The following is a 25,128-nucleotide window of genomic DNA, read 5'->3' on the forward strand; positions in this document are numbered from 1 at the left end:
GTCGCGATTCAGTTTTTCCTAGCTTAGACTACCCAATTTAAACTTGCTTGTTACGCAGCCTGACAAAAAGAGTGAAGAAGATGAGGAAATGAAATGGAACTTCACTGGTTGAGGGGGCATGTAACGTTGTTTCAGTGATCATAAAATCGAATGCAATTTACAAAGAACGTAGCAGAATCAATACCCTTGTCACTATGACGTTCCACCATTCTGGCCTGTCTGCAAGTACTGATATAGTTGGGAAGGGTTTCTCTCCTGCGGCAAGCTGTCCCACAATTTTTGTAGCCAGTCCTCGATATTCTGTATACCTGCAAAGGGGTGGCGTTGATGGCTGAGCGGATTCCACACATGTTTTAGGAAGGATAGCTGGGGTTTCTTTCTGGCCACAGGAGTACCTGAACATCACGTACACAGTTCATAGAGTCATGTACTATGTATAGTCAAGTATTGGGCTGTTCAAAAACCACATCATGATACCTTCACATACCCATACCTGAAATCATACTCACTGGCTCCACACACCATAACGCCAGCATTAACACAGCTGTGCCTCTCTCTAACACTAGAACCATGAGACATCTCCAGATCTCCGCCATATTCGCCGACAATGGGCATTTAGAATGTGCAAAACCGCAGTTCATCACTGAATTCCTTAGCAGTCCACGCTTTCCCGTCACGGCACCACGCCAAACGCAACTGTGTATGGGATGATATTACCCTGGTCAATTTGCTGCTAATCTCCAGTTAATAGTGTCGGATAAGAGAATATTTTAGGGAGACCATTACTTGTTTTCGGATGGCAGCCACAGATTTGATGCTGATACGATGTGCTTGATGCACTATATGACGATCCTTCCTTGTTGTGGGCAGACGTATTCGAACGCAATATTGACGACAGGTATACCTGCCCTGAGGTTGTCATGTAATCTAATATCTGGCCAGTGCCACACACGAATTCCCCACAGTTTTGGATATTGTACGATTTGACCGATCAGCCAAATGAATACCCACAGTGTTGTCCGCTGGATATTCTGTCAAGTGCATCTCTGTGTCCCTTACAGTAATCACTCGACAGCTGGTGCTTTTCACGCTTTTTACACGCTCTTTACGCCAAGCTCGGTAACAATACTAAACACGACTAACACTAAAGCACTCTGGTAGCCATTCTAGCTGTCAAACACATTTGCAGCTCTAATAAGCAACGTAGTCGCCAGTAGTCTGTACAACCACCAGCAAGTTACACTGACGACTGCCCCTGTTCTCCAGGTGCTTCCCTCTTTTCTTCAGGCAGTGAACCTTTGGTGTGTTCCCCGTTTCAGCCATCCTGTATAACTTTACTTACTAGATAAGACACTCTTTTTCACTTGTGCCAATATGAGTCGTTCCCAGATTTGAGTGGCCGAGCGGTTCCAGGCGCTACAGTCTGGAACCGCGCGACCGCTACGGTCGCAGGTTCGAATCCTGCCTTGGGCATGGATGTTTGTGATGTCCTTAGGTCAGTTAGGTTTCAGTAGTTCTAAGTTCTAGAGGACTGATGACCTCAGAAGTTAAGTCCCATAGTGCTCAGAGCCATTTTTGAACCAGATTTGACGTCAATCACGTTGTTACTCTCCTTTCCACTATTTTTCATCGCCTTCATCTTAGCTTTGTTCATCCTTAAGTCATATTCTGTGCTAACGATTATGTCCATTCCATTTTCTTCTTCATTTTAGAACATCATTTGGTTTAACTATGCAAGTTGGAAGAATATGTAATCAAAAAATATCAACATTGAACAGGTAACTGGCCCTAGTCAATCATGAAGGACTATTGTGAACACGTCTGATTATGTAATGATCAAAACCATTTTGTCCACCGGCGACTGTTCAACTTGCTGATAAAGTTGTCATTTATCTTGCATTAATAGCCTGTTTCGAACAGTAAACTATTTGTATCACGCTACTTTATCCAGCGACAAAAAAATAATGTAATATTTTAAAAAGATTTTTTTGGCCTCTTCAGTGTTCTGTACTAATCTCCTCACATCCAAGTAGCACTTACACCCAATGACGGGGATATTCGCTGGTTATACTCCAGTTTCTCTCTTTCCCTACAGCTCTTACCCTTTACAGCTTCCTTCAGTATCAATGAAGTTTTTCTGGTCTCTTAACACGCGCCCTCTCCACCTGCCCCGTTTTAACGACATATTTCTTTCCTCGCCGAGACTGGAGAACCTCTTCTACCTAACTTACGACAACCCTCTGCAGCACCTCATCTCAAACGCTTAGATTCCCTAGTTTTACGGTTTCCTCACTGTCCATGACACTTTCGTGCAGTGCTGTGTTCCAAAGGTAAGAACTCAGAAGCTTCTTCCTCAAATTAGTGGCAATGTTTGATACTAGTGGACTTTTTTTTAGAATTCACGCTTTACCAGAGCTAGTCTGCAAGTCTGCTTCATTTTCATGTGCCAAATCCCTCCCAAGATAGAAGAATTCTTCGCTTCGCCTACTTCTGACCCCCGATTGATGTTAAGCTTGACACTAATCTCATTTCTGCTACTGCTCATTACTTTCATCTTTTTTTATTTACTCTAAACACCTGTTCAAATGGCTCTGAGCACTATGGGACTTAACTTCTGAGGTCATCAATCCCCTAGAACTTAGAACTACTTAAACCTAACTAACCTAAGGACATCACACACATCCAAGCCCGAGGCAGGATTCGAACCTGCGACCGTAGCGGTCACTCGGTTCCAGACTGCAGCACCTAGAACCGCTTGGGCACCACGGCCGGCTCTCAACACCTGTTCTGCACTCATCTGATTGTTCTTTCTGTAATTTTTCTTCACTATCACTGAGGACAACAATTCTATCAGCGAATTTTATCGTTGCTGTCCGTACACCCTAAAGTGTAATACCACTCGTGAATCTATTTTTATTTCCGTCATTGTTTCTTCGATCTACACACTGAATATTAAGATAGAAATACTGTATTCCTGTCTCACATCCTTCCTAACACAAGCACTTCTTTCTTGGTCTCCCATTCCCACTCCTCCTTTTTGATTCTTGAATACATAATGTGTTACTTCACTGTAAAATATAAGTCACAAATGCTTTTGTAACTACTTACATGTGTATCTATGACGGTTAGCGGAGCCTACCTGTCGAGTTCATTATTCTGATCTGAAAACAAGTAGAGGGCGGATGAGGCACAGAAAGGAATAGAAAACACTTTGCATTGTGTTCTCTGCCATGTGCCATACCACATCCCCAGGTGTTGCATATCCTGCTAACTTGCAAACTTAACTTGCAAACTGGAGTAAGCGCCATATTTGACTTCTGCCTCGGACCCTGCCTATAACAACTAATACACTTGAAAAACTATCGTTGTAACTTCTTAATGCTTTAAGCCCTAGTCGTTTCTGCCTGAGACCACCAGTTTGGTAATGTTTTTGTAGTACTGGTGCATTTCTTATGGAACTACCAATGCGATTGCAAGACAGGGACTTTTAATAGTACACTGTGGTACTTCTACGAGTTTAGTGCATTATGTCAGTTACTTACAGTGTTTAAAGCAACAGTGACAGAGACTGTGTTACGGGACTGCAGGAGATTCTGATATATGGGTTTGTTGAGGAGAGCACTAACAGTAAAAGCAAAAATATCTAAGTTATTATAACATAAATTTGATTTTGTACTACGTCTTTTATCAGTATTATCGAAATGAATCCACTGGGCCAGTATGTAGTTATGATAAAAAATTTTGTCAAGTTTTAGGCCCATTTTTGCTTGTTATTCAGGACTACAATTTGTTTTAGGCGTTATGAGTTTATGGAAGTTTCGAGATGTGGAATTTTGTCTAGGGGAAAATGCGAATTTCTTTTCGAATATACTATATGAAATGTTGAGTGGTTGAAAACAACATGTCCCAGTGGTTCCATAGTGAAACCACTTCCTTAAAACAACTGATTACTTTATGCCAATTTCATCTTACATTCGTTGCTTACTATGATAACAAGTATACGTTTTGTGAAAAATGTCACTTTTTTATTTTAAAGTACGACCACCTCCTTAAAAATTGATAGTTTTTGCTTTCTGGCAATTTCTTCTTGTATTAGTTGATCATTATGATGATGAAGTTGAATTATGCGAAATTTTTTTTCATTTTGTTGGGACTCAAACGGTTAACGGAACTGTTGTCGTGCTTGCTTTACGCAACCCTTAATGGACTCTGCGATCGCTAAGTATCTTGATCATATAGGCAAAGCAGCTTCAAATTAACGCTAAACGCTTTACACATCCAAAGTGCACGATACAAACAGATGAAGAAGAATGGTCCTATTGGCTGGTGGTTTATGTCGTACACTTCTTCTTGCCACCGCACATTTTCTCAGCATCTGCATTATTACCTGCACTCCTCTACAGTGTTGGGATGCTTTACTTGTGCCTGATGGTTTGTTTGCGCATGCGCAGGGTGTGCTAGTGGGCGGCCTAACCAGCGTGGCCCTGATGGCGTGGTTGTCTCTGGGCGCCCAGACCTACCAGGCCAGGGGAGACATCCGCTTCGCCACCAAGCCGTTCTCCACTGACGGGTGCCTCTACGAGTTTGACCGAGCGAACAACGGTTCTGTGGCTGTCACAGTCGACTACCACAACAGGTAAAAGTAAAGTATACCTACCACCTACATGTCATCTATGAGATATATAGTGAAAGAACATATTCTGAGTTAAAACATAATGAGCTATCTCGAACAGAACGACCTCCTCCATGCCAATCAGCAAGGATTCTAAAATATGGATCATTTGTGAACTCGCACTTCAAATCCTGAAAGTCAAATGATCAAGGCAGTCAGGTAGGTGCAGTATTTCTGAAAAGCATTTGATTTAGTGCCACAGCTACGCTAATTATCAAAACTGCGATCATATGGGGTATCAGACGAAATATGTGACTGGATTGCGGAGTTCGTGGAAGGGAGGAGGCAGCATTGGACTGAGAATTATCGTCAGGTGTCGAAATAACTTCGGGTGTACCTCAAGGAATTATGCTGGGTCCCTCACTGTTCACGCTGATTATTAATCATCTTGCGAAGAATATTAAAAGTAACCGCAGACTTTTCGTAGATGATACATTTACCTACAACGATGTACAATCTGAACGAAACTCAGCGAATGTTAAGCGAGACCTTGATATGATTTCAAAGTGGTGCAGTGACAGGCAACTTGCTTTAAATGTTGAAAATGTAAAACTGTGCACGTCACGAAACTAAAAATCATAGTATCCCATGTTTACAATATTGGTGAGCCACTGTAAATGTATAAACTCATACAAATACTTTGGTGTAACACGTAGTAGGGACGTGACGTGGAAACGATTAGATAGACTCAGTCACGGGTAAAGCAGGCAACAGACTTCAATTTATACTTGGGAGATCTATAAAGGAGATTTCTTACAAATCACTCGTGCGACCCACCCTAGAATACTGCTCATGTGTGTGGGACCTGTACCAAACAGGGCTAGTAGGGAATAACGAACATATACAGAGAAGGGCAGCATGAATGGTCACAGATTTGATTGATCCGTGGGAGAGTGCCACAGAGATACTGAAGAAACTGAACTGGTAGACTCTTGAAGATAGAAGGAAACTATATTGAGAAACTCTACTAACTGAGTTTCAAGAACCAGTTTCAAATGGTGACCTTAGGAAAATATTCCGAACTTATCGCTTCCATAGGGATAGTAATGATTAGGTTAATTACCGCGTGCACAGAGGCATTTAAAAATCATTTTTGCCGTGCTCCATACGTGAGTGGAAGGGAAAAAGCCCTAATAATTAGTGCAGTGGGGATGTACCCTCTGCCTTGCACTTCACGGATTTCGCAGAGTATATCGACGTAAAAACTGAAAATGTAGACCTGTTTTAAGTTTCCTATGATGCTACATCTTTTACAAAACAGTAATTACACACCTACTAATATCTGACTTCAAACAGTGAGATGCAGAATTTTTCCAGGTAGGCCCATTATTATCTCTAGTGTGGTTTCCTTCGGTACATTTTCCAAAACTGGTTTCGTTTGTGTCTCTGTCCCGTCCTCCAATGCATCACAGCTTCTCTCCGTTCAATATTTTATAAATTTTTCACTCCACATTTTAGTTACTTTATCTCTAACAGCAGTAATTACCTCAAAAAACATTTCTATTTTCTACTGAAAAGTTAGGATACTTCACACAGATGTTCACACAACTAACGTCTACTAACCTATCAACTCCATCTTACTGTTAGGTAAGTGCCTCATCATGAGGGCATCAAGTGTCATACCTAACCTCCACTCTCTTTTTACAAAAATGTTCTTGGTTGATAACAGTATTAGTTAGAGTTTAAGAAATAAATAAATAGGTGTCAATAAATGGACACCTGAATGTTACTCTTTATGAGACCCTGGATCTGTACTTCGAATTCACTCAAAATACATGAAAAATTTGTTATTATTTGAATTTAGAACCACTTTAGGAACATAAATACCAATTGTAGTAATGGACCATATGTAGCCTAATGTCTGTTGAAATTGTAGGTTTTGGTAGCTTTTTTTTTTCGGCTGACGATCTCATAAACGAAATATGGACTATGAGAAACTGATGAGATAAATTCAAGAAAAAACCTATTAATGAAATCCTGAGGATGAAAAACATCATAATCAGGGCATACATCGGAATTATGGACTTAAATCACAGCTTTATTGGAAACTGCAATTCGGCAAAATTCGAAAATTTTAGCCGTAAATTATAAGGTCCACAAATAGTTCCTTGAAGTCAGGCAGATGGCGTGTCTAAATGTTACTGTAGTAGATATCTTTGGGTTGTGACATGTGGACCATAGCTCTCTACAAATTATTATTACTGGTGACTGGCGGTTTTGTGAGGTGGCTTGAAAATGTGGTATGTTTTTCCACTTTTCAGCGCTTCAGGTGTTCAGTGACACTCATTCTAAAATTTATGTTTGTCCTTCAAAGTACCCTGAATGAAAGCCATTTAAGGTTAATTGACTTTTGTCTGTTTTGTTGGATTTGTCTGAAGTTGTGAAGAGAGATTGTAATCTTGCTTTTCAGCGTCATCACGAATCGTCTTAAGTGTGTACGAGGTGACCCAAAAGTCTATTAACATTTGAAAATTCAATTCTTCACGGAATAATGTAGTAAAGAATTAAAAATTAACACTCATGCTTTCCATGACATAGTTTTTTAGTGAAACCAAAAAAGTGTACAAAATTACTGCTGATGGCGATTCATACGATAAAAAAGCAATAATTAGCGTAACTATTGGTCTTTAGCAAAGACGATGCTCTTAATAGCACGTCGTCAACATGTCAGCTGTAATTCAACAACTCCTGTTGCAGAGGGGCAATGTCGTGAACAGAATTTCAGTACGTATGGTGAGAATTGCCGTCTGATGTTGTCTTTTAGCATCCCTAATAATATCAGACAGTCGCGGTGGACCAATAATCATACAGATTGAGTGTGGTCTGAAGTTATTAGTCTTATGACTTAAGCAGTGTAATAACGACGCAACACCAAAATATCAGAAGTGCAAGGCCCGTCTTACGACGTGGAAAGTGGCGTGACAGTGAACTTCAGATACGAGAGATAAATCCGTACTGTTGCTTTTCGAAATACGAGTACGAGTTCATAACATTTTTCATTTATACATCGGCGATTCTAGTACTCTGGCGGTTAAGTGTATTTGATTGTAAAACCGAATATTGCAATTTCGGCCGTGTTGCTGTTATCAACTACATATTCTGTTCCTGATTCCTTGAATTGCAACGTAAATGTGTTGCTTGCGTTATGGTTAAGTACGGACTGTGGAAAAACCGGGAGAGAGTCGAAGCACTTAATATGTGGTGCTACTGAAGAATGTTGAAGATTAGGTGGACAAATATGGTAAGAAGTGAGGAAGATCCCTGTAGAATTGGCGACGAAAGAAATATATGGAAGACAAAGAAGAAGAAACAGGATGGTAAACACTTGTTACAACACCACAGAATAACTTCCATGGTACTAGAGGAAGCTGTAGACGGTAAAAACTGTAGAGGAAGACGGAGATTGGAATACAGCCAACAAATAATTGAGGATAAAGGTTGCAAGTGCTACTCTGAGGTGAAGAGGTTGGCAAATGAGAGGAATTCGTGCCGGCCTGCGTCAAACAAGTCACAAGACTGATGAATCAAGAAAAGAAAAAAAACTTACAACCATCTTCAAAGTGATATATTAAATGAATTCACAGTTGCGAATGTGGACAACCATCAACTGTAGAATGGAATGACAACAATGAAAATCTGTGCCGGACCGGGCCTCGAACCCGGATTTACCGCTTATCGTGAGTCGTTGTCTTACCCTCTGGCTACCCGTACACGACTCACGGGCAGACGCAAACTTTCATATGTCGTTAACCAAGCGTCTACGACCTGTACTCGTACATTCATTATGTATATTCCCGTACAGGTCAGACGTTGTACTTGAAAGTCGCTTGCCTGGTATCGACAGATATACACAAACCTGTCAAAACCTGCTAACACGGAGATCTCCATTAAATGCGAGAAAGTACTGATAATGGACGTTTTGTATCCCGCCTGGAAGGCGGCGCGTGGGTAGGATCAGGAGCAGGAAAAATACGTTGGTACTGCAAGTAAGTAAAAGTGGTTTACTGGCTGGAAAAAAACCCAAGTTAATACATGGTTACATAACTTGCAACGAGGGGCAATGCTAAGACCCGTCGTATGTAAAGAAACCTGAAGCGACGTGTCCCGGCCGTCTGCTCTCGATCAAATGGGCACAATCTCTAGTGGTGCTCGTAGCGCCTGCTAGAGGGCGCTGTCGTCGTTGTCTGTCGTAGTGCCAACTTAACTGGCACCTAAGCCGTGGCATCGTTGCTATCGATACCACAGGATGCAACAAAAATAACGTAGAATGCAAGCAACATACAAACAATGCATTTAAGTCGAACAGTTTAAACTCAGATTTGTAAGCAATAACAGATACACGTAAGTTCTCAGAACACCATGTAACGAAAACAGCTTCTGTTTCATATGAAACAAAAACCAATTTTGAATCATTAACCCCACCCAACGTTACGGATACGAGAACGCAATCAGAACACGAGTAACATATTTACAACGCAGTTCAAACATACGCAGTTCAACATACGAGGAGTCGTAATCAGATGCGCACTGTGATGAACCAACTTCTGTTAACTATGAAACGAAAACGAACACGGAAGATTAAAAATCAGACAATAAGAAAGCGAGATGATGGTTTTATTAACTCACAGAGTTTCAAGTGGCGTAGTAGCGAACCAAGGGCGAGTTATTAGAAGTCCCTACATAAGTTTCACTACCATGGCAGGCGGTGAGATCTGTGGCAGCGATGACCTTGGGCTATCGACCTACCTGTTTGACGAGAGAGTTCTAACAGCATGCTCTTGGACTTTAAACTGACCTACCTAGCCGTCTGTGAGAGACCAAATCAGGTGCAACTATCGCACACTCAATTTAACAGCTCATGCATCCAAGTTTCTGACAATAATATTACACAGAAGAATGCAAAAGAAGATTGAGGACGCATTAGAAGACTATCAGTTTGGCCTAGGGAAGGCAAAGGCACCAGAGAGTCAGTTCAGTCCTAGCGACTGATAATGGAAGCAAAACTGAAAAAAAATCAAGACACATTAATAGGATTTGCCGACCTGAAAAAAGCGTTCGACAATATAAAATGGTGCAACATGTTCGAAATTCTGAGAAAAACAGAGGTAAGTTAGAGAAAGATGAGTAACGTATAATATGTACAACGACCAAAAGGGAACAATGAGGGTGCAAGATCAAGAACGAAATGGTTGTATTAAAAAGAGTATAAGACAGTGGAGTAGTCTTTTGACTCTACAGTTCATTTTATACATCAAAGAATCAATGACCTAAATAAAAGAAAGGTTCAAGAGAGTGATTAAAATTTAAGGTGAAAGGATACCGATGATAAGATTCGCTGATGACATTGCCATTCTCAGTGAAAGTAAAGAAAAATTACAGGATCCATTGAATGGAATGAACAGTCTACTAAGTGCAGAATATGGAAGGGGAATGTATCGAAGAAAAGTGAAAGTAATGAGAAGTATAAAAATTGTGGATCACGAAGTAGACGGATTCTTTTACCTACGCAGCAAAATAACCCGTGATGTACGAAGCAAGGAGGACATAAAAAGCAGATTGTCACTCGCAAATAGGGCGTTCCACGCCAAGAAAAGTTTACTCGTGTCAAACATAGGCCTTAATTTGAGGAAGAACTTTCTGAGAATGTAATGCAACGTCCCCTTTGAACAATTATACATGACTGTGCTTATCCTGACACACAATATTTTTTAGCGCAACGCAATCTGACTTTCAAAAATCCCTACAAAAGAATGGCCCTGACTAACATTAACCTATACCTTTCACAAATCACTTACCTCACAAAAAATCTTCGCTACTCAAGCTACTGCAATACAGCGAGCGCCACTACTGCCAGCTAAATAAAAGATTCAAACTACTGAAGGCACTAACTACTGATAGGCATGGTTAGCAAATGAAAGATTTTAATAGAGAACAAACAATGTATTTACCTTAATAATGTTGAAAACTCATAATATACATAACAGATCATTGTATATCTTACAAATTTCCAAACTCCGCCATCTCTCTCCCCACATCCACCACTGCTGGCGGCTCACCTCCAACTGCGCAACGCTACGCGCTGTTCACATCCAGCTGCCGCTGCCCAACACTACAATGGCAGACAACAATGCAAACTAGCCACAGACTGCACACAGCACAGCCAGTGATTTTCATACAGAGGTGGCGTTACCAATAAAAAAACCTAAACAGCCTACTTACATAGCCCCCATGCTCCCCACAAAAGATTTTACAAATTGTTTTGGGCAGTGGCCAATAATGATTTGATAAAATTTTTGATAATTACAATAACAAAGATATCAAATGCACACACTTATTGATACAATGTTGGTCAAAAGCTAAAATTTTCTCACAGTCCATAAAGACAGTCCTGATCATCCATCATAGTAAAATTCTCAAAGTCTGAGCAGTAAAAGAAAATGCACACAGAAGTAGTGGATTTCCATGCAGTCTTGAAGAAGTAGTGTTGTCCTTCCAATGGAAAGACAGTGCTGACTCTCGACATGCAGACAGGTAATGGGCCACAACAGAGCAAACCCACAGCAGAGTCAGTCGACGTTTTGAAGAATATTGGTAGGTAGGTCGTCACAGAGCATACCCATTGTAGTCTTGTTAGAGATTATGGTATTGATGGGCCACCAGAGGTGCAGACCCACTGCCGTCCTTGTAGAGATAATGGTATTGGTGGATTATCAAAGGTGTAGACCCACTGTAGTCCTTGTAGAAATAATGGTATTGGTGGGTCATCAAAGATGCAGACCCACTGTAGTCCTTATAGAGATGGCCAGCAGCCATCTGTTGTGACTGTGCAGGTGCATAATCACCATTGAAGAGTCTTGCAGATAATATAGCAAGTCCATAACCACCACTTGTGCACTCACAAAGTTTTTGGAATTGCCCTTAGAACCAATAATGCTGTTATCCAGTCCCTTGCTGAATTATTAACACACGTGCAAACACTAACAATCCCTACTTCTCACATATTGTCCATATACTATGAGCAACAGAAACGTGTGCAGTGAAATGGAACTTACAAGTTACTTAATTTGATGAACTGGTGTCAATTACAATTTCATAACATAGGAATACAATTACAAAGGTAGAAAATACATCATTAAAAAACATAACAATACAGATAACATTTGTAGCACAGGCTTTACAAAAGAATCGAAATAACATATACATCAGTGTTACAGGAATTATGACATAAGTACATACATAAAAGATCAGAATAACTTTCGAAACATCAACTTCACACGTGAGCATTAAAACAAACCAGAACAAATAATGTTTAAACATCTTTACAAAGTAAATAACATATTATTAATGCAAATTATATTTGAGGATAACAGTATTCCTCATCATAGTGAATGTAGCTTAGTATTACAAGAGAGAAAAATTCTATGAAACAGTACACAGAGACAGGAAGAAAATAAGTACACAAGGGTACACAAACACATAGGGGGATAACACAAAAGGACAGGGTTTGTTTTACTGCAGTATTTTGCAAACAAAACTTTCTTTACTTCTCGGAGATCTCCCTTCGTTCTTCATTATTTCCAAAAAGTCCTATCTATACCTGCTTTCTGTACTTTTCTCATATAGCCTCTCAGTGCATTTCTTCAAATTCATCGCAACTCATTCTCTTATAGGCTACCCCCTCTTAAGCTAACTTAAATCTACTGAGCTCAGATGCTAAACTAAGGGACGAGGCAATGCAGCAGCACAAAACAATTAACACAAACATCAATGACAAAAAATACAAAAGGCAAAGTAAGCAGCATAAATTACAACTAATATAAGGCAATGAGCAGCAAACAAGAAAAATAAATCAGTAGTAAACTGGCTTAACAGAGTAATGCAAAGTGAAATGTAGTAGCACTACGCCTGGCAAACAGCAGCATAAAATGAAATAACTTATACCTAAACATGACAAAGTTCAAGCAGAAAAAATATTACACTAAAAATGGCCATGTCTTATACCTATGTCACATCTTAACACTAGAGTGATGCATCACAATTTATTCTACAAAAGAAATTACCAAGTACTTGAAAAGAAAATTATGAATGCAGTTCCTGTGAAGGTAAATGTCTTTTTGTGCTCCCTCATTTTTTTGAAAAAAATTATTATTTACTCGATCTGTAGACAGAAAATATTTATATTAGTACATCTATAAAATTTTATTTTAACCAATGCTGCAGTGCAGCTAGAAACTAGATATCAAACGAAATAAGCAACTATGTACAAAGCAAAGCATAAGAACATCGTTCAATAACCATGTGGCATTTCATAAGTAGTAAAAAAAAATATCTCATCTAGAAAGACAGTAGTCATAATCAGGTGTGTAGACAAACTATTTCTTGTCATTTCATTAGGCATTTCAGTAAATATCAGAAAGTACGATATGTTTCCAAGTAATGAGCGTGTCGTATTTGCGATGCTTTCTACAAAGGAATGTCAGAAGCGAGGTTAATGGCCTCTTTTTTTCTCCACCTAATGGCTTTTTCTCCAGGCAGCTGGCCCAGCTGGGCGCCACAACGCATTACATCAAGGTCACTTAGCTTTCTTACCGAAATATTTATGACAGCAGTTTCCGCTACAGTGACAGTCTCATATAAAAATTTCAAAGGTCGAGAATTTGCATTACAAATGTATAGAAACAAAATCCTATAAATATAACAGTGTCCAAAAAATTTTCGTCAGCATTGTAATACATTCGCGCATTTACATACATTTCATAACTTTTAAAGTACGATTCTTGGTTTCCAACAACCTTTTTCACAAACCAGAGTCCCTAACCACTACTCATTATTCCTTACCTTTTTACACATATACATATTCGTCGACACTTCTTCAATATTTCCTCATAACAGATACGTAGCATAATCAAATAACTCATATAGCATCAGCTTATTAATCATAAACATACCTCAGCAGCATAATACACATCGTCGTCGTAATAATAACATCATAACACCTCAGTCAAATCTCAAAAACGTTGTAGCTTTCTACAATAATTTCAAAACCTAAAGAAAATTCTCTGCTCATTTCAGTAGTGTCATCTACCTCAAACGTACTTTAAAAATCATGATCCCATACCAAATACATCATTCAAAGCTGTCATAGTATCACAGTGGTTCGGAAAAAATATGAACAGTTCACAAAGTACAGACAAAATACAATTTCATAAGTGTGAAATTATCCAACTGTGTAATTACGTAAACATCTGTCACTGATGTAGTAAAATAAATATTTGTCTCTTTCAGTTAAATGATCAGATAGCTGTGTAATTCTGTGTTAGAGAAATATGGTACCGATGTGTAAAGTTGTATAAGCAAATACCATATTAGCTAGGGCTCCTTGTGCTTGCCAAACACATGATACACAAAGTAAGCGTGTACCCCCCTGAGGATTAATGTAATTATACCCTCAAGTGTTACAGATTACAGCAATGGAATGAAATGCATCACGGAAAACCTTCTTTGCAATTCAAAAATCTTGAAAAATAAATGGCTTAAGTACAAAATTAATCTCTCAAATGCGTGTGCTGTAGCGCTAAATGTGCGTCTTGCTGTAAGATAATTCTGTGGAAGTGTCGTAGTTATCGTCCTCTGTAAGCAAAGTTCTGCTGAAGTCAATGTACTTACCTCATCATAAACGAAAGTGAAATGCTTTGCCTATAGATATCTTAGTTATTACGCTTATTGTTGTGATGAAGAAAGTACTGTACTGAAACGTATTGTTGTGCTACGGAAAAGGCTGTCTCATTGTAGCTATGCCACAAAAGCTGCTACTAAAACGTGTTTTACTTTCCAGAAGAATTCAGAAAACTGTGGAGATATAAAACAGATACACCGCAAAAGCAACATTGTAAATTGTCACTCATTAGTAGCGTCGTGATAAAATCGTCTAGGTGTCACATAAACTAACCACTGTGTCGTCTGGTATCTCACAGAAAGTACTTTAAATCCAGAATGTATTTTCAAGTAAACCAAAATGTTGCATTAAAATCTCATTAGCAGTACTGGTAAATGTTCTAAGTATCTGAGCCTTATAGTCGTTACGTAATCGTGCAACTAACAAGCAAGAATGTACACACACAATAACACTGTGTTGTCTGAGCATAATAACAATGCATTCGTAATTTCTGTTTAAATAAGTTCTCTTGGTTCTTGACTGGATATTTAACTTCAAACACTGTTGCATGTTAACAGTTTGTAAGTGTGACAAAGCTTACTAGTAACTTGAAGTGAAAAGTTATATGGCAAAGACAAATTTAAAAAGCAGATTATCTTTCAATAAACGGTTTTACATGTGGTGTAAACCTTTACTCTTCCTAGTACGCAGACTTTCAACTGAAAAGCAATTGTCATGTTTTATACGTCGGTAAGGAATGCTAAATCTTTTCTCAAGGTTAGCGTCTGTGTTATTTTTCTCTGAGCCAGCCGGCGCAGGTGGCTGCCTGGGTGCGAGTCATTGTCTGTTCCTTTATTGGCGCGCGTCGTTTTTGGGATTAGGAGACCTAGCTTCTACAAATTCACGTTGTCGAAAGTGCCCTGCTCTGTTTGAATCCCGCCAGTTCTGATGTAATTCAGGTCTGTCGTTATGATTATCTCGTCTGTCGTCATGTCGGTAGATTTCATAATTTCTTTCTTGTCGGTCATGTGGTGGAGAATTTCTTCCTGAATCGTAACTGCACGCTGAACTGTTGCGTCTGAAGTTATTCTGTCTCCCTTGATAATAATTGTTTTGGTTCCCATATTGTCTGTTTCTAAGGTATTCTCTGTCATATTCATTACTACGGAAATGCGATCTTTCTCTGTAACTATTGTTACTCTGCCAGTGGTTGTCATATGGGTGGTGTCTGTTTTGTTCACGATTTGCGTTGTAAGAATAGCCTTGTCGTGTCCAGTTATTATTTCTGTCGTCACGGAATTGTGACGGATGTGACCTGTAGTGATTGTTTTCCTGTTTTCGCATCCCGCGACTGTCTGTGTCAATTTCTAATTCTTGTAAGAGTCCCTGAAAAGCTTCAATGTCGTCTTTGCAACGTCCTGCCAAAATAATGTGTCGTAAATGTTGAGGTAATTTGATTAAGCAAATGCGGATGAGTTCTGAGGGGCTGTATGGGTTTGACAGGTACTGATTCTTGTGCAACATGTCTTCAAAATATTTCATAAGACTGGAAAATTCAGAATGTTCGAAACGTTCATCATTATGATGCTATGTTTTACTCGGTCTTGTGTGGCTTGAGACCAATATGCTGAGCGGAAGGCATGGTAAAACTCTCCTTCACTGTGGCAATCGTGAATGACCGATCGCATTCTTACAGCTGGTTCATTCTCTAAGTAGCCACACATAAATTCTAATCTGTGCTCTAATGACCAGTTGTGAGGAAAACAATGAGAGAATTGATGGAGCCACGCTTGTGGATGAATGTCGATGCCGGAATTCTTAAATGTTTTGAATTTACGTGCAGTAATGAACAGCTTATAGTCAAAATCATGATGTCGGTGAGTCGCATATCGGTCATTGTTACGTCGTGTCGGCGGTTCCATCTCAAAATTCGGTGCACCTTGCCAATTTCTTTCATAATTTCCGAAATGCCCTGTGTTATTATTTTGTGGCTTTTCCGTATTTCTAAGTTCCTCTTCCCGTGTTGGAGCGCGAGTGTCCTCTGAAATACGTAATTCTTGTATTCCCTGTGTCAGATGATCTTGTACTTCCCTGATTTCTCTTTGGTGTTACGTATTAATTTGATTCTGATTTTGTTTGAATTTCTTAATTTGTTCATACTCTTCTGTGTCATTAAAGACTACCGGCTTTGTGTCGTTCAGATTATCATCTACCTTCGTAGATAAGTTGTGAACTGATCCGAAAGTTCGGCTACTTTCTCCGATAGTGAACACATTTCCTCAGTGTGTTTTTCTGAACCAAGTTTCAGAGTATCTACTGTGTCCTTTAAGTTTTCCTGAGTTTTTGCAAGTTGCGTAACCGAATCGGTAGATGCAACTGAGTCAATTTTAGCTTGCAAGGTGTCGTGATTTTCATGAACAATGGTTTGCAGTTCTTTTATGGCTGCTTCGTGATTCTGTAATGCATTTTCACGCCGCGAAAAAATAGGTTGGAAATGCTCACAAATTTGTGTTTTTATGTCATTACAGACTTTTTGACATTTCCATTCGATGTTATGTAACTCAGTAGTTAAGTCTTCACGTGTTTGTTCAAGCGTATGTTCCACTGAGTCTAACTTTTGAAGCTTTTGTTCCATTGCGTCTAACTTTTGAAGATTTTGTCCCATTTGTTTCTGATTTTGTTCAAGTGTTGTGTCTAACTTTTGTAGCTTTTGTCCCATTTGTTGCATTAACTGTAATAACAATGCACTGGTGTCTGAAACATGTTCCTCAGTGCTTTTCGGCAGTGAATTTGCACCGGCAACATTGACATTTTGACAAGCAGAAAATGTGTCTTGACTTATTTGAGAAAACGGTGAGGACCCAAAACCTGAATCTGCAGTATTTGCAAGATTGTGTCCTGTCATTCCCGATTCCTGAGGCGAGCTGTTGCCGACCGATCGATCGATAATGCTTCCCTGTTCACTATTTGTTTCACTGTCTACGCCATTGTTTGCCGCCCGCTCCATTTCCCTATGCACTATTACCAAATTACTACTTTGAATGTCTGTTACTTCATTACACAGTGGTGCTGATAAGCTACGCTCGTCGTCACTATTATTTCTCAGTTTACTCTGGAGCCTAGTGTTACGTTTTTCACACGGCATTATTGTCACAATATTTCACACGATAACACAGAAAATCACAATTTGAAGAGCAAAAATAAGAGAACACATTAACATAGCACTGAAAATAATATCTAGTTAATTGCAAGCGCAGTTGCGAAATACTTGCTGCAAATCTACATGCATGCCACAACTGTTTTATGTACAACAATGAAAAACTATAACTACAAAGGAAATTCTCTCTATAATTACGCGCTAGCAATAAACAATAGCTACACTAATTACACAAACTACAAGAAAAAAATCAGAAGATTCCAGTGAGGTATCCTCGGCAAAGGGTCGACTTATGCAACGTCCCCTTTGAACAATTATACATGACTGTGCTTATCCTGACACACAATATTTTTTAGCGCAACGCAATCTGACTTTCAAAAATCCCTACAAAAGAATGGCCCTGACTAACATTAACCTATACCTTTCACAAATCACTTACCTCACAAAAAATCTTCGCTACTCAAGCTACTGCAATACAGCGAGTGCCACTACTGCCAGCTAAATAAAAGATTCAAACTACTGAAGGCACTAACTACTGATAGGCATGGTTAGCAAATGAAAGATTTTAATAGAGAACAAACAATGTATTTACCTTAATAATGTTGAAAACTCATAATATACATAACAGATCATTGTATATCTTACAAATTTCCAAACTCCGCCATCTCTCTCCCCACATCCACCACTGCTGGCGGCTCACCTCCAACTGCGCAACGCTACGCGCTGTTCACATCCAGCTGCCGCTGCCCAACACTACAATGGCAGACAACAATGCAAACTAGCCACAGACTGCACACAGCACAGCCAGTGATTTTCATACAGAGGTGGCGTTACCAATAAAAAAACCTAAACAGCCTACTTACAGTAAGTATGGAATTCAGCATGGTATGGTAGTGAGATACGTACTCTGAGAAAACGAGACCGGAAGAGAATCGAAACATTTGAATTGTGATGCAACAGAAGAACACTGAAATGAAGGAATGAGGAGGTCCTCCGCAAAATCGCCTAGGAAAGAAATGTGTGAAAAAAGCTTACAAGAAGAAGGGACAAGACGATAGGACATCATTTAAGACATCAGGGAACAATTTTCATGGTACTAGGTGGAGCTGTAGAGGATAAAAACTGTAAATGAAGATAGAGAGTGAAATACAGTCTTCAAATAACTGAGGACGTAGGTTGAAATTGCTACTCTGAAATGAAAAGGTTGGCACAGGAGAGGAATTCGTGCTGGGCCGCATCAAACCAGTCAGAAGACTGATAACTCAAAAATAAAAGTTTAATGTGGAGCACAGACCACAGTAAAACTTGAAATTTTCACATTATAAAATCATTTCCAGATGAGAAGAGGCAAGCTGGGCATGGAATTCTAATCGCTGTCGGATACTAAAGCTATATTCCATTCTCAGTCGTCCCCTATAGTTCTTACCCACTACAGCTCTCTCAGGCACCATAAAAATTATTCCTTGATGTCCTAATACATGTCTTAATATCTTCTCCCTTCTTGTGAGTGTTTTCCATATTTGCATCTCCTCGCTCATTCTGCGTAAGAGTTCCTTATTTCTTATTAGTCCATGTAATTTTCAACATCCTTCTGTAGCAACAGATCTCTCCTGTTCCGATTTTACGACAGGCCATGATTCACTACCATACCATACTGTATACTTCAAAAAAGAGACAGCATTGGTCGTATATTTTTTACTATTGCAAAATCGATTTTCTGTCACTGAGTGACCATCTTCAGTGCTATATTGTATAACTTAAATTGGGATGCACTGTTGTCACTAAGCTTACGGTGATCGCCGTAATCTTAGTGACAACAGTGCATCCCAATTTAAGTTATACAATATAGCACTGAAGATGGTCACTCAGTGACAGAAAATCGATTTTGCTATAGTAAAAAATATACGACCAATGCTGTCTCTTTTTTCAAATATACCTGTTATCTGGTCGTTGTGCACAAGACAACATGGAGTCGCCAATCAATACCATACTGTGCTGCAAACGTACATTCTCCGAAATTTCTTCCTCAGATTAAGACCAATATTTGATACTAGCAGACTTCTCTCGACCAGGAATGCCCTTTTTGCAAGTGCTGCTCCGCTTTCTATGTCCTGCTTGCTTCATCCGTCACGTATAATTTTGCTTCCAAGTTACCAGAATTCCTTAAATTCATGTACTTAGTGGTTATCAGTTTTGATGTTAAGCCTATCGATAATCTCATTTCGGCTACCCTTCGACACTATCGTCTTTTTTCGGTTCATTCTCAAGCCACATTCTATATTCATAAGGCTGTTCATTCCATTCATCAGATGCTGCAATTCCTTTCACTTCCACTAATGATAGGAATGGCGTCAGTGAACAGTGTTATTGATACCGTTTCATCATGAATTTTAAACACAGTGCTGAATCTTTGTTTTATGTCGGTCATAGTTACCTTGACGTGTAGACTGAACAGTATGGGTGAAAGGCAGCATCCCTGTCTTACACACATTTTAATCCAAGCATTTCGTTTTTGATCTTTCATTCTTACTTTTTCGTCTTAGTTTTGTAGATATTGTACACGTCTCAAAAGCCTCAGTATGGTCCCCAATAATAAATGCGTACTTGCATTGATATGCTGTGCCTTCCAGAATGACGCGATCATGTTGGGAACGTCACGAAAATATTCATCAGATGATAAGGCTCCCTCCTCCCTCCTGAACCCTCCCGACGATTATTCCAAGGTATTTGGTTTCAGATGTCTCACGATGTACATGCCAATGGTCATTTGTCCTACGGAGCATAAAACGTGATTCATCTGAAATAGCCACTGGACATCCGTTTGCAGTACTGAAGTGTAAATTCCAGCCTTTTTCGCCGATGACCAGCAGTCAGCACGGGTGTACGAACCAGGCACATCTGTGGATGACCATACGCAGCAACGTTCGCTGAACGGTCGTCGAGGAGACGCTCTTGGTAGCCACTTGGATCATCTGGACGGTCAGGTGCCCAATAGATGCATGTCTAGTCGCCCGTATACAACTCCAGAGCCGTCGTTCACCACTGTCATGAGTGGCCCGTAGTACACCTGCCTGCCTCGGCGCCAGTCTCGAATGGTACCATTTTGCACGGCGGCACGTGAACAGTTTACGAACTTAGCCGTTTCGTAAATGCTTCCACCCTTGACCGATAGCCAGTGATGATGCCCCTTTGGACGTCACTCCGTTTCAGCATTATGACAGCTGCACTGTGTTCCATCCCCAAACCGGCACGCCTTATATACGCTCCACTGTTGGTACTGCGACCTGCCGTCTGTGAGTGGTCATTGCACGTTGACGTCAAACATAGGGGGTGGCCACATTGATGTTAGTTGACCGTGTATATTACCCGCTTTTCCACACAACTCAGATCTGTTTTCCTGAGAATTTCGAGCATGTTGGCATTGTTCCATACTGTCAAACGCATTATCAATGTAGACAAATCCTATGAACAAGTGTTGGCTTTAGGGAAGTCTTGCTTCCATTATCAGGTGCAGCACGAGACTGCCTTTCTGCTGACTTTACCTCCTCTAAAGCCAAACTGATCGTTACCCAAAAGACCCTCAATTTTGTATTCTTGAATATGTCCTTTCGGTGTGCACACTGTAAAGTTGATTGGTTACAGCGATGTGTGGACGGTGTACCGGCTGTCACACCTGTGGTACACGGCGATGGGCTGGACCATCACGATAGTGGTGTCGCAGCTGGTGAGCCTCGTGGTGCGGCCTGGAGAAGACGAGCCGCGACCAGGGCCACACCTCTTCAGCCCGCTGGTGCGCCGCTGGCTGCCCAAAGAGCCACTCGACAAGGGCTACAAGGTAACGTTCCCGTCTGAACACTCTACGCATACGTCTTCATTATCTATACTCTACAAGCCACTTAAAGTATGAGGCAGAGGGAACTTCTGGTACCACTATCATTTTCCCCCCTTCCCTTTTCCATTCGAGAATGATGCGTGGGAAGAACGACAATCGATGAACCTCTGTATGAGTTTGAATTTCTCTCATTTTCCGGTGGTAATCGTTTCGCGACACGTATGTGAGTATAATTACGTTACCTGACTTTTCTTTGAATGTACCGTATGCTCAAATGGCTCTGAGCACTATGGGACTTAACATCTGTGGTCATCAATCCCCTAGAACTTAGAACTAATTAAACCTAACGAACCTAAGGACATCACACACATCCATGCCAGAGGCAGGATTCGAACCTGCGACCGTAGCGGTCGCGCGGTTCCAGACTGAAGCACTGTATGCTCCCAGAATTTCAACAGTAAAGTCTGTTACCCGTAATACCTCTCTCGTAAAGTCTCCCGCTGGAGTTCGTTAAGCATCTCCATAACCCTCTCGAATATACTCAACCTTCACCTGAGACACGCGCCACTCACAACTGTATTTCCTCTATCGTTTATATTAATCCAGCCTGTTGAAGGCCTCAGACTGATGTTCAGTACCGTATACAGGGTACCTTACAACCACCAAGCAAGGGCTAATACTGCTCATAAATTTTTGGTATATTAAAATTAATCATAACAATGTTCTTCTATGTTTATGAGCATTTTTATTTTTATCTTTCACATTATAAATTACTATACTGTACGTTTATAAAGTTACAATTTTGAAAATTGAAAATAAAAAATGCAGCTTTTATATTCAAAGGCATATTTTGCACTGGATTGGTACTACCTGTGTCAATAATTCAAACTATGTCTAAATCTCATTTCACAACCTTGGCAAGCAGTAACTGTAGTAATTCGTTCAGACAACCGCTGTTTCTTCAAGTAAATTTATGGCTACTTTTTTATTATCTTTGTGTACTATCTTCATTTGTTTATTTATATCCGCAAATTCCTCCGCATGTGGACTTTGTCATCACCTCTCTAACATTCATTAAGAATCAACCGTTTTTAATGCAGGGGGAAAAATGTCATCTGTAAATAATAATATCGCCTCAAATTGAATAGCGTTTCTTGAAAGTTTCAAGTATACAGTGCCCTATATTTTTACAAATATTTTGTTTCTGGTTTTGGAAGTTTTCGTCAAGGAGAAAAATGTATTATTCAGTTATTAGATCAAATATAGCCTATGTATTCAAGCATGGAGCTTATGTTTCTAGTTTATATAAACTTTCTTTCACTAAGTTTTGAACACTGCTGCTTGTTATGCCTTAGACCAGAGAAAAATACCGTATTAATTTCTACATTTATGGACACACTACGAGTTCCAGATATTTTGGTTTAAGCTATGACTCTGAACATTTATAAGTTCACCTCACTTTGCCAACACAGACACTTAAATACTTGTTACAAAATTTATAGCCTATTGTAACACGGGCAAATTTTTCCAGGGGTTGGTGCTCCATGTAACCTAAAACAACTTGGTGCTCGTAGGCTTAAAAGAAAAAACTAATAATTTTAGAAAGAAAGATGAGAATCAAAATTGTCTCGGAAGATAGATCTTGTGGCTAACTTTAAACTTAATTTCAGTTTTGTGACTTATCTCATGATTTTACAACATAAAAAAATAAAAGCTTGGTGCTTCTATTCACGCTATAGGTGGGCGTGAATAACAACAGAAGTGTTAATTTCTTTATTGTTTCTATTTATTGGTCCTTTGGATGAAAAGCGATATGTTAAAATCGATTTTGGTTCTAGGACAATAAGAAACAAAATTATCAGCGTTTTACTCGTTACGAAACTAAGAATACTGGATGAATTCCTTTCATTTTTAATTCTTTTTTCCGAGTAAACGGTGTTGCTCACTCTAAGAAAAAAATAAAAAAAGAAGAAACACGCGCTACGAAGGAATTATCCTAATGGGGCGAAAATCTGTAGATGTGATGTACTTGTATAGACGTACAAATGATTACAATTTAATTAAAATTGGATGATTTATTTAAGAGAACGAGCTTCACAAGCTGACCAACTCAATAACGCGTTGATCCAACTCTGGCCCTTATGCAAGCAACTTATCTGGCTTCACATTGATTGACAGAGTTTTTGGATGTCCTCCTGGGGGATATCTTACCAATTTCTGTTCATATGTCGCGTTAGATCGTCAAATCCGAAGATGGTTGCCCATTGAATTCCAAATGTTCTCAATTGTGAAGACATCCAGCGACCTTGTTGCCCAAGGTAGGGATTGGTAAGCAGAAAGACAAACAGTAGAAACTCAAGCACTATGCGGGTGGGCATTATATTGCCGAAATGTAAGCCCAGAAAGGCTTGTCATGAACGGCATGAAAACGGTGTGTAGAATATCGTAGGCGTACCACTGTGCTCTATGGGCGCCACGGATGACAAGCATAGGAGTCCTGCGGTGGAATGAAATGGCAACCCAGACGATCACTCCCGGTTGGGTCATATGGCGGGTGACGCCCAGGTCGGTAACCCACCGCTGTCCAGGGTGTCTCTGGCCACGTCTTCGCTGATCATCGGGGCTCAGTTCGAAGCGAAACTCGTCACTGAAGACAATTCCACTCCAGTCAATGAGATTCCAGGCTGAAGACGTGCCTTGAGATCCCCAGGACAGAGATGGGATACCAACCTGACTGTCGCCGGCCATACGGCCGACAACCACGAGCTAGGGGTGCCATTTCTTTCCGTAACAGGGTCCCTTCTGTTGTCATTAATGGTACCTTTACAGCATAGCACTACGTTGACTGTATTATACGCCCCGTTTTCTTGCTCTTCATCACGAGCCACCCTGGACTCGCATTCGGGAAGACGACAGCTCAATCCCGCGTCCGGCCATCCTGATTTAGGTTTTCCGTGATTTCCGTAAATCGCTCCAGACAAATGCCGAGATGGTTCCCTTGAAAGGGCACGGCCGACTTCCTTCCCCATCCTTTCCTAATCCGATGAGACCGATGACCTCGCTGTTTGGTCTCTTCCCCCAGACAACTCAACCCAACACAACGAGCCACCCTCAGCTTGCATTTAAGCAAGATAATGCCCGCCCGCACACAGCGAGAGTTTGTACTGCTTGTCTCCGTGCTTGCCGAACCCTACCTTGGCCAGCAGGGTCGCTGAATCTCTGCCCAACTGAGAACATTTGGAGCATTATGGGCAGGGCCCTCCAACCATCTCGGGATTTAGACTATCTAACTCTCCGATTGGACATAATTTGGCACGATATCTCTCAGAAGAACATCCAACAACTCTATCAATGAGGGCCAAGCAGAATAATATCTTGCGTAAGGGCCAAGAGGAGGACCAACACGTAACCAACTTGATCAATTTGTGAAGCTCATTTCTTGAATAAATCATCCAGTTTTTCTGTTTCATTTGTTTGTCTGTACGTTTATATCACATCAACGGGCATTGCGTCCCCTTGCCTTAGAGTGCATCTCTATTTAAGTTACAGTAACATTAAATTCATGAATTTTGTTTGTGTTTTAACACATTAAGTCAGTGACATGGTCTTTAGAAATGATCGTGTCTTTGAATCTACAAGTCGTAGTTAATACCAGAAGGAGAGCTTTCGAACAACATCTTTGTAATGCGGTAGGGAGCTGGTGTTGAGTGGTATGGTACTGAACCGATGAATTTATTAACGTTTCTAAAAACACTAACCAATTTATTTTAAAAAAATCCAAGAATAACATCGACTGAAAAGACTAAATTACA

General features: G+C 40.1%; 1 protein-coding gene across 1 annotated transcript in view; it reads left to right on the forward strand.

Moving 5' to 3' along the window:
- Nucleotides 1-25,128, forward strand: part of LOC126194818 (sodium-coupled monocarboxylate transporter 1-like) — a 201,534-nt gene that overhangs the window by 160,583 nt on the left and 15,823 nt on the right. The window contains exons 13-14 of the mRNA XM_049933145.1: nucleotides 4,452-4,636; nucleotides 21,127-21,319. Of these exons, the coding sequence (XP_049789102.1) occupies nucleotides 4,452-4,636; nucleotides 21,127-21,319 (378 nt within the window). The remainder of the gene's footprint in view (nucleotides 1-4,451; nucleotides 4,637-21,126; nucleotides 21,320-25,128) is intronic.

The sequence above is a fragment of the Schistocerca nitens genome, chromosome 7, assembly GCF_023898315.1.
Source record: "Schistocerca nitens isolate TAMUIC-IGC-003100 chromosome 7, iqSchNite1.1, whole genome shotgun sequence".
Classification (NCBI taxonomy): domain Eukaryota; kingdom Metazoa; phylum Arthropoda; class Insecta; order Orthoptera; family Acrididae; genus Schistocerca; species Schistocerca nitens.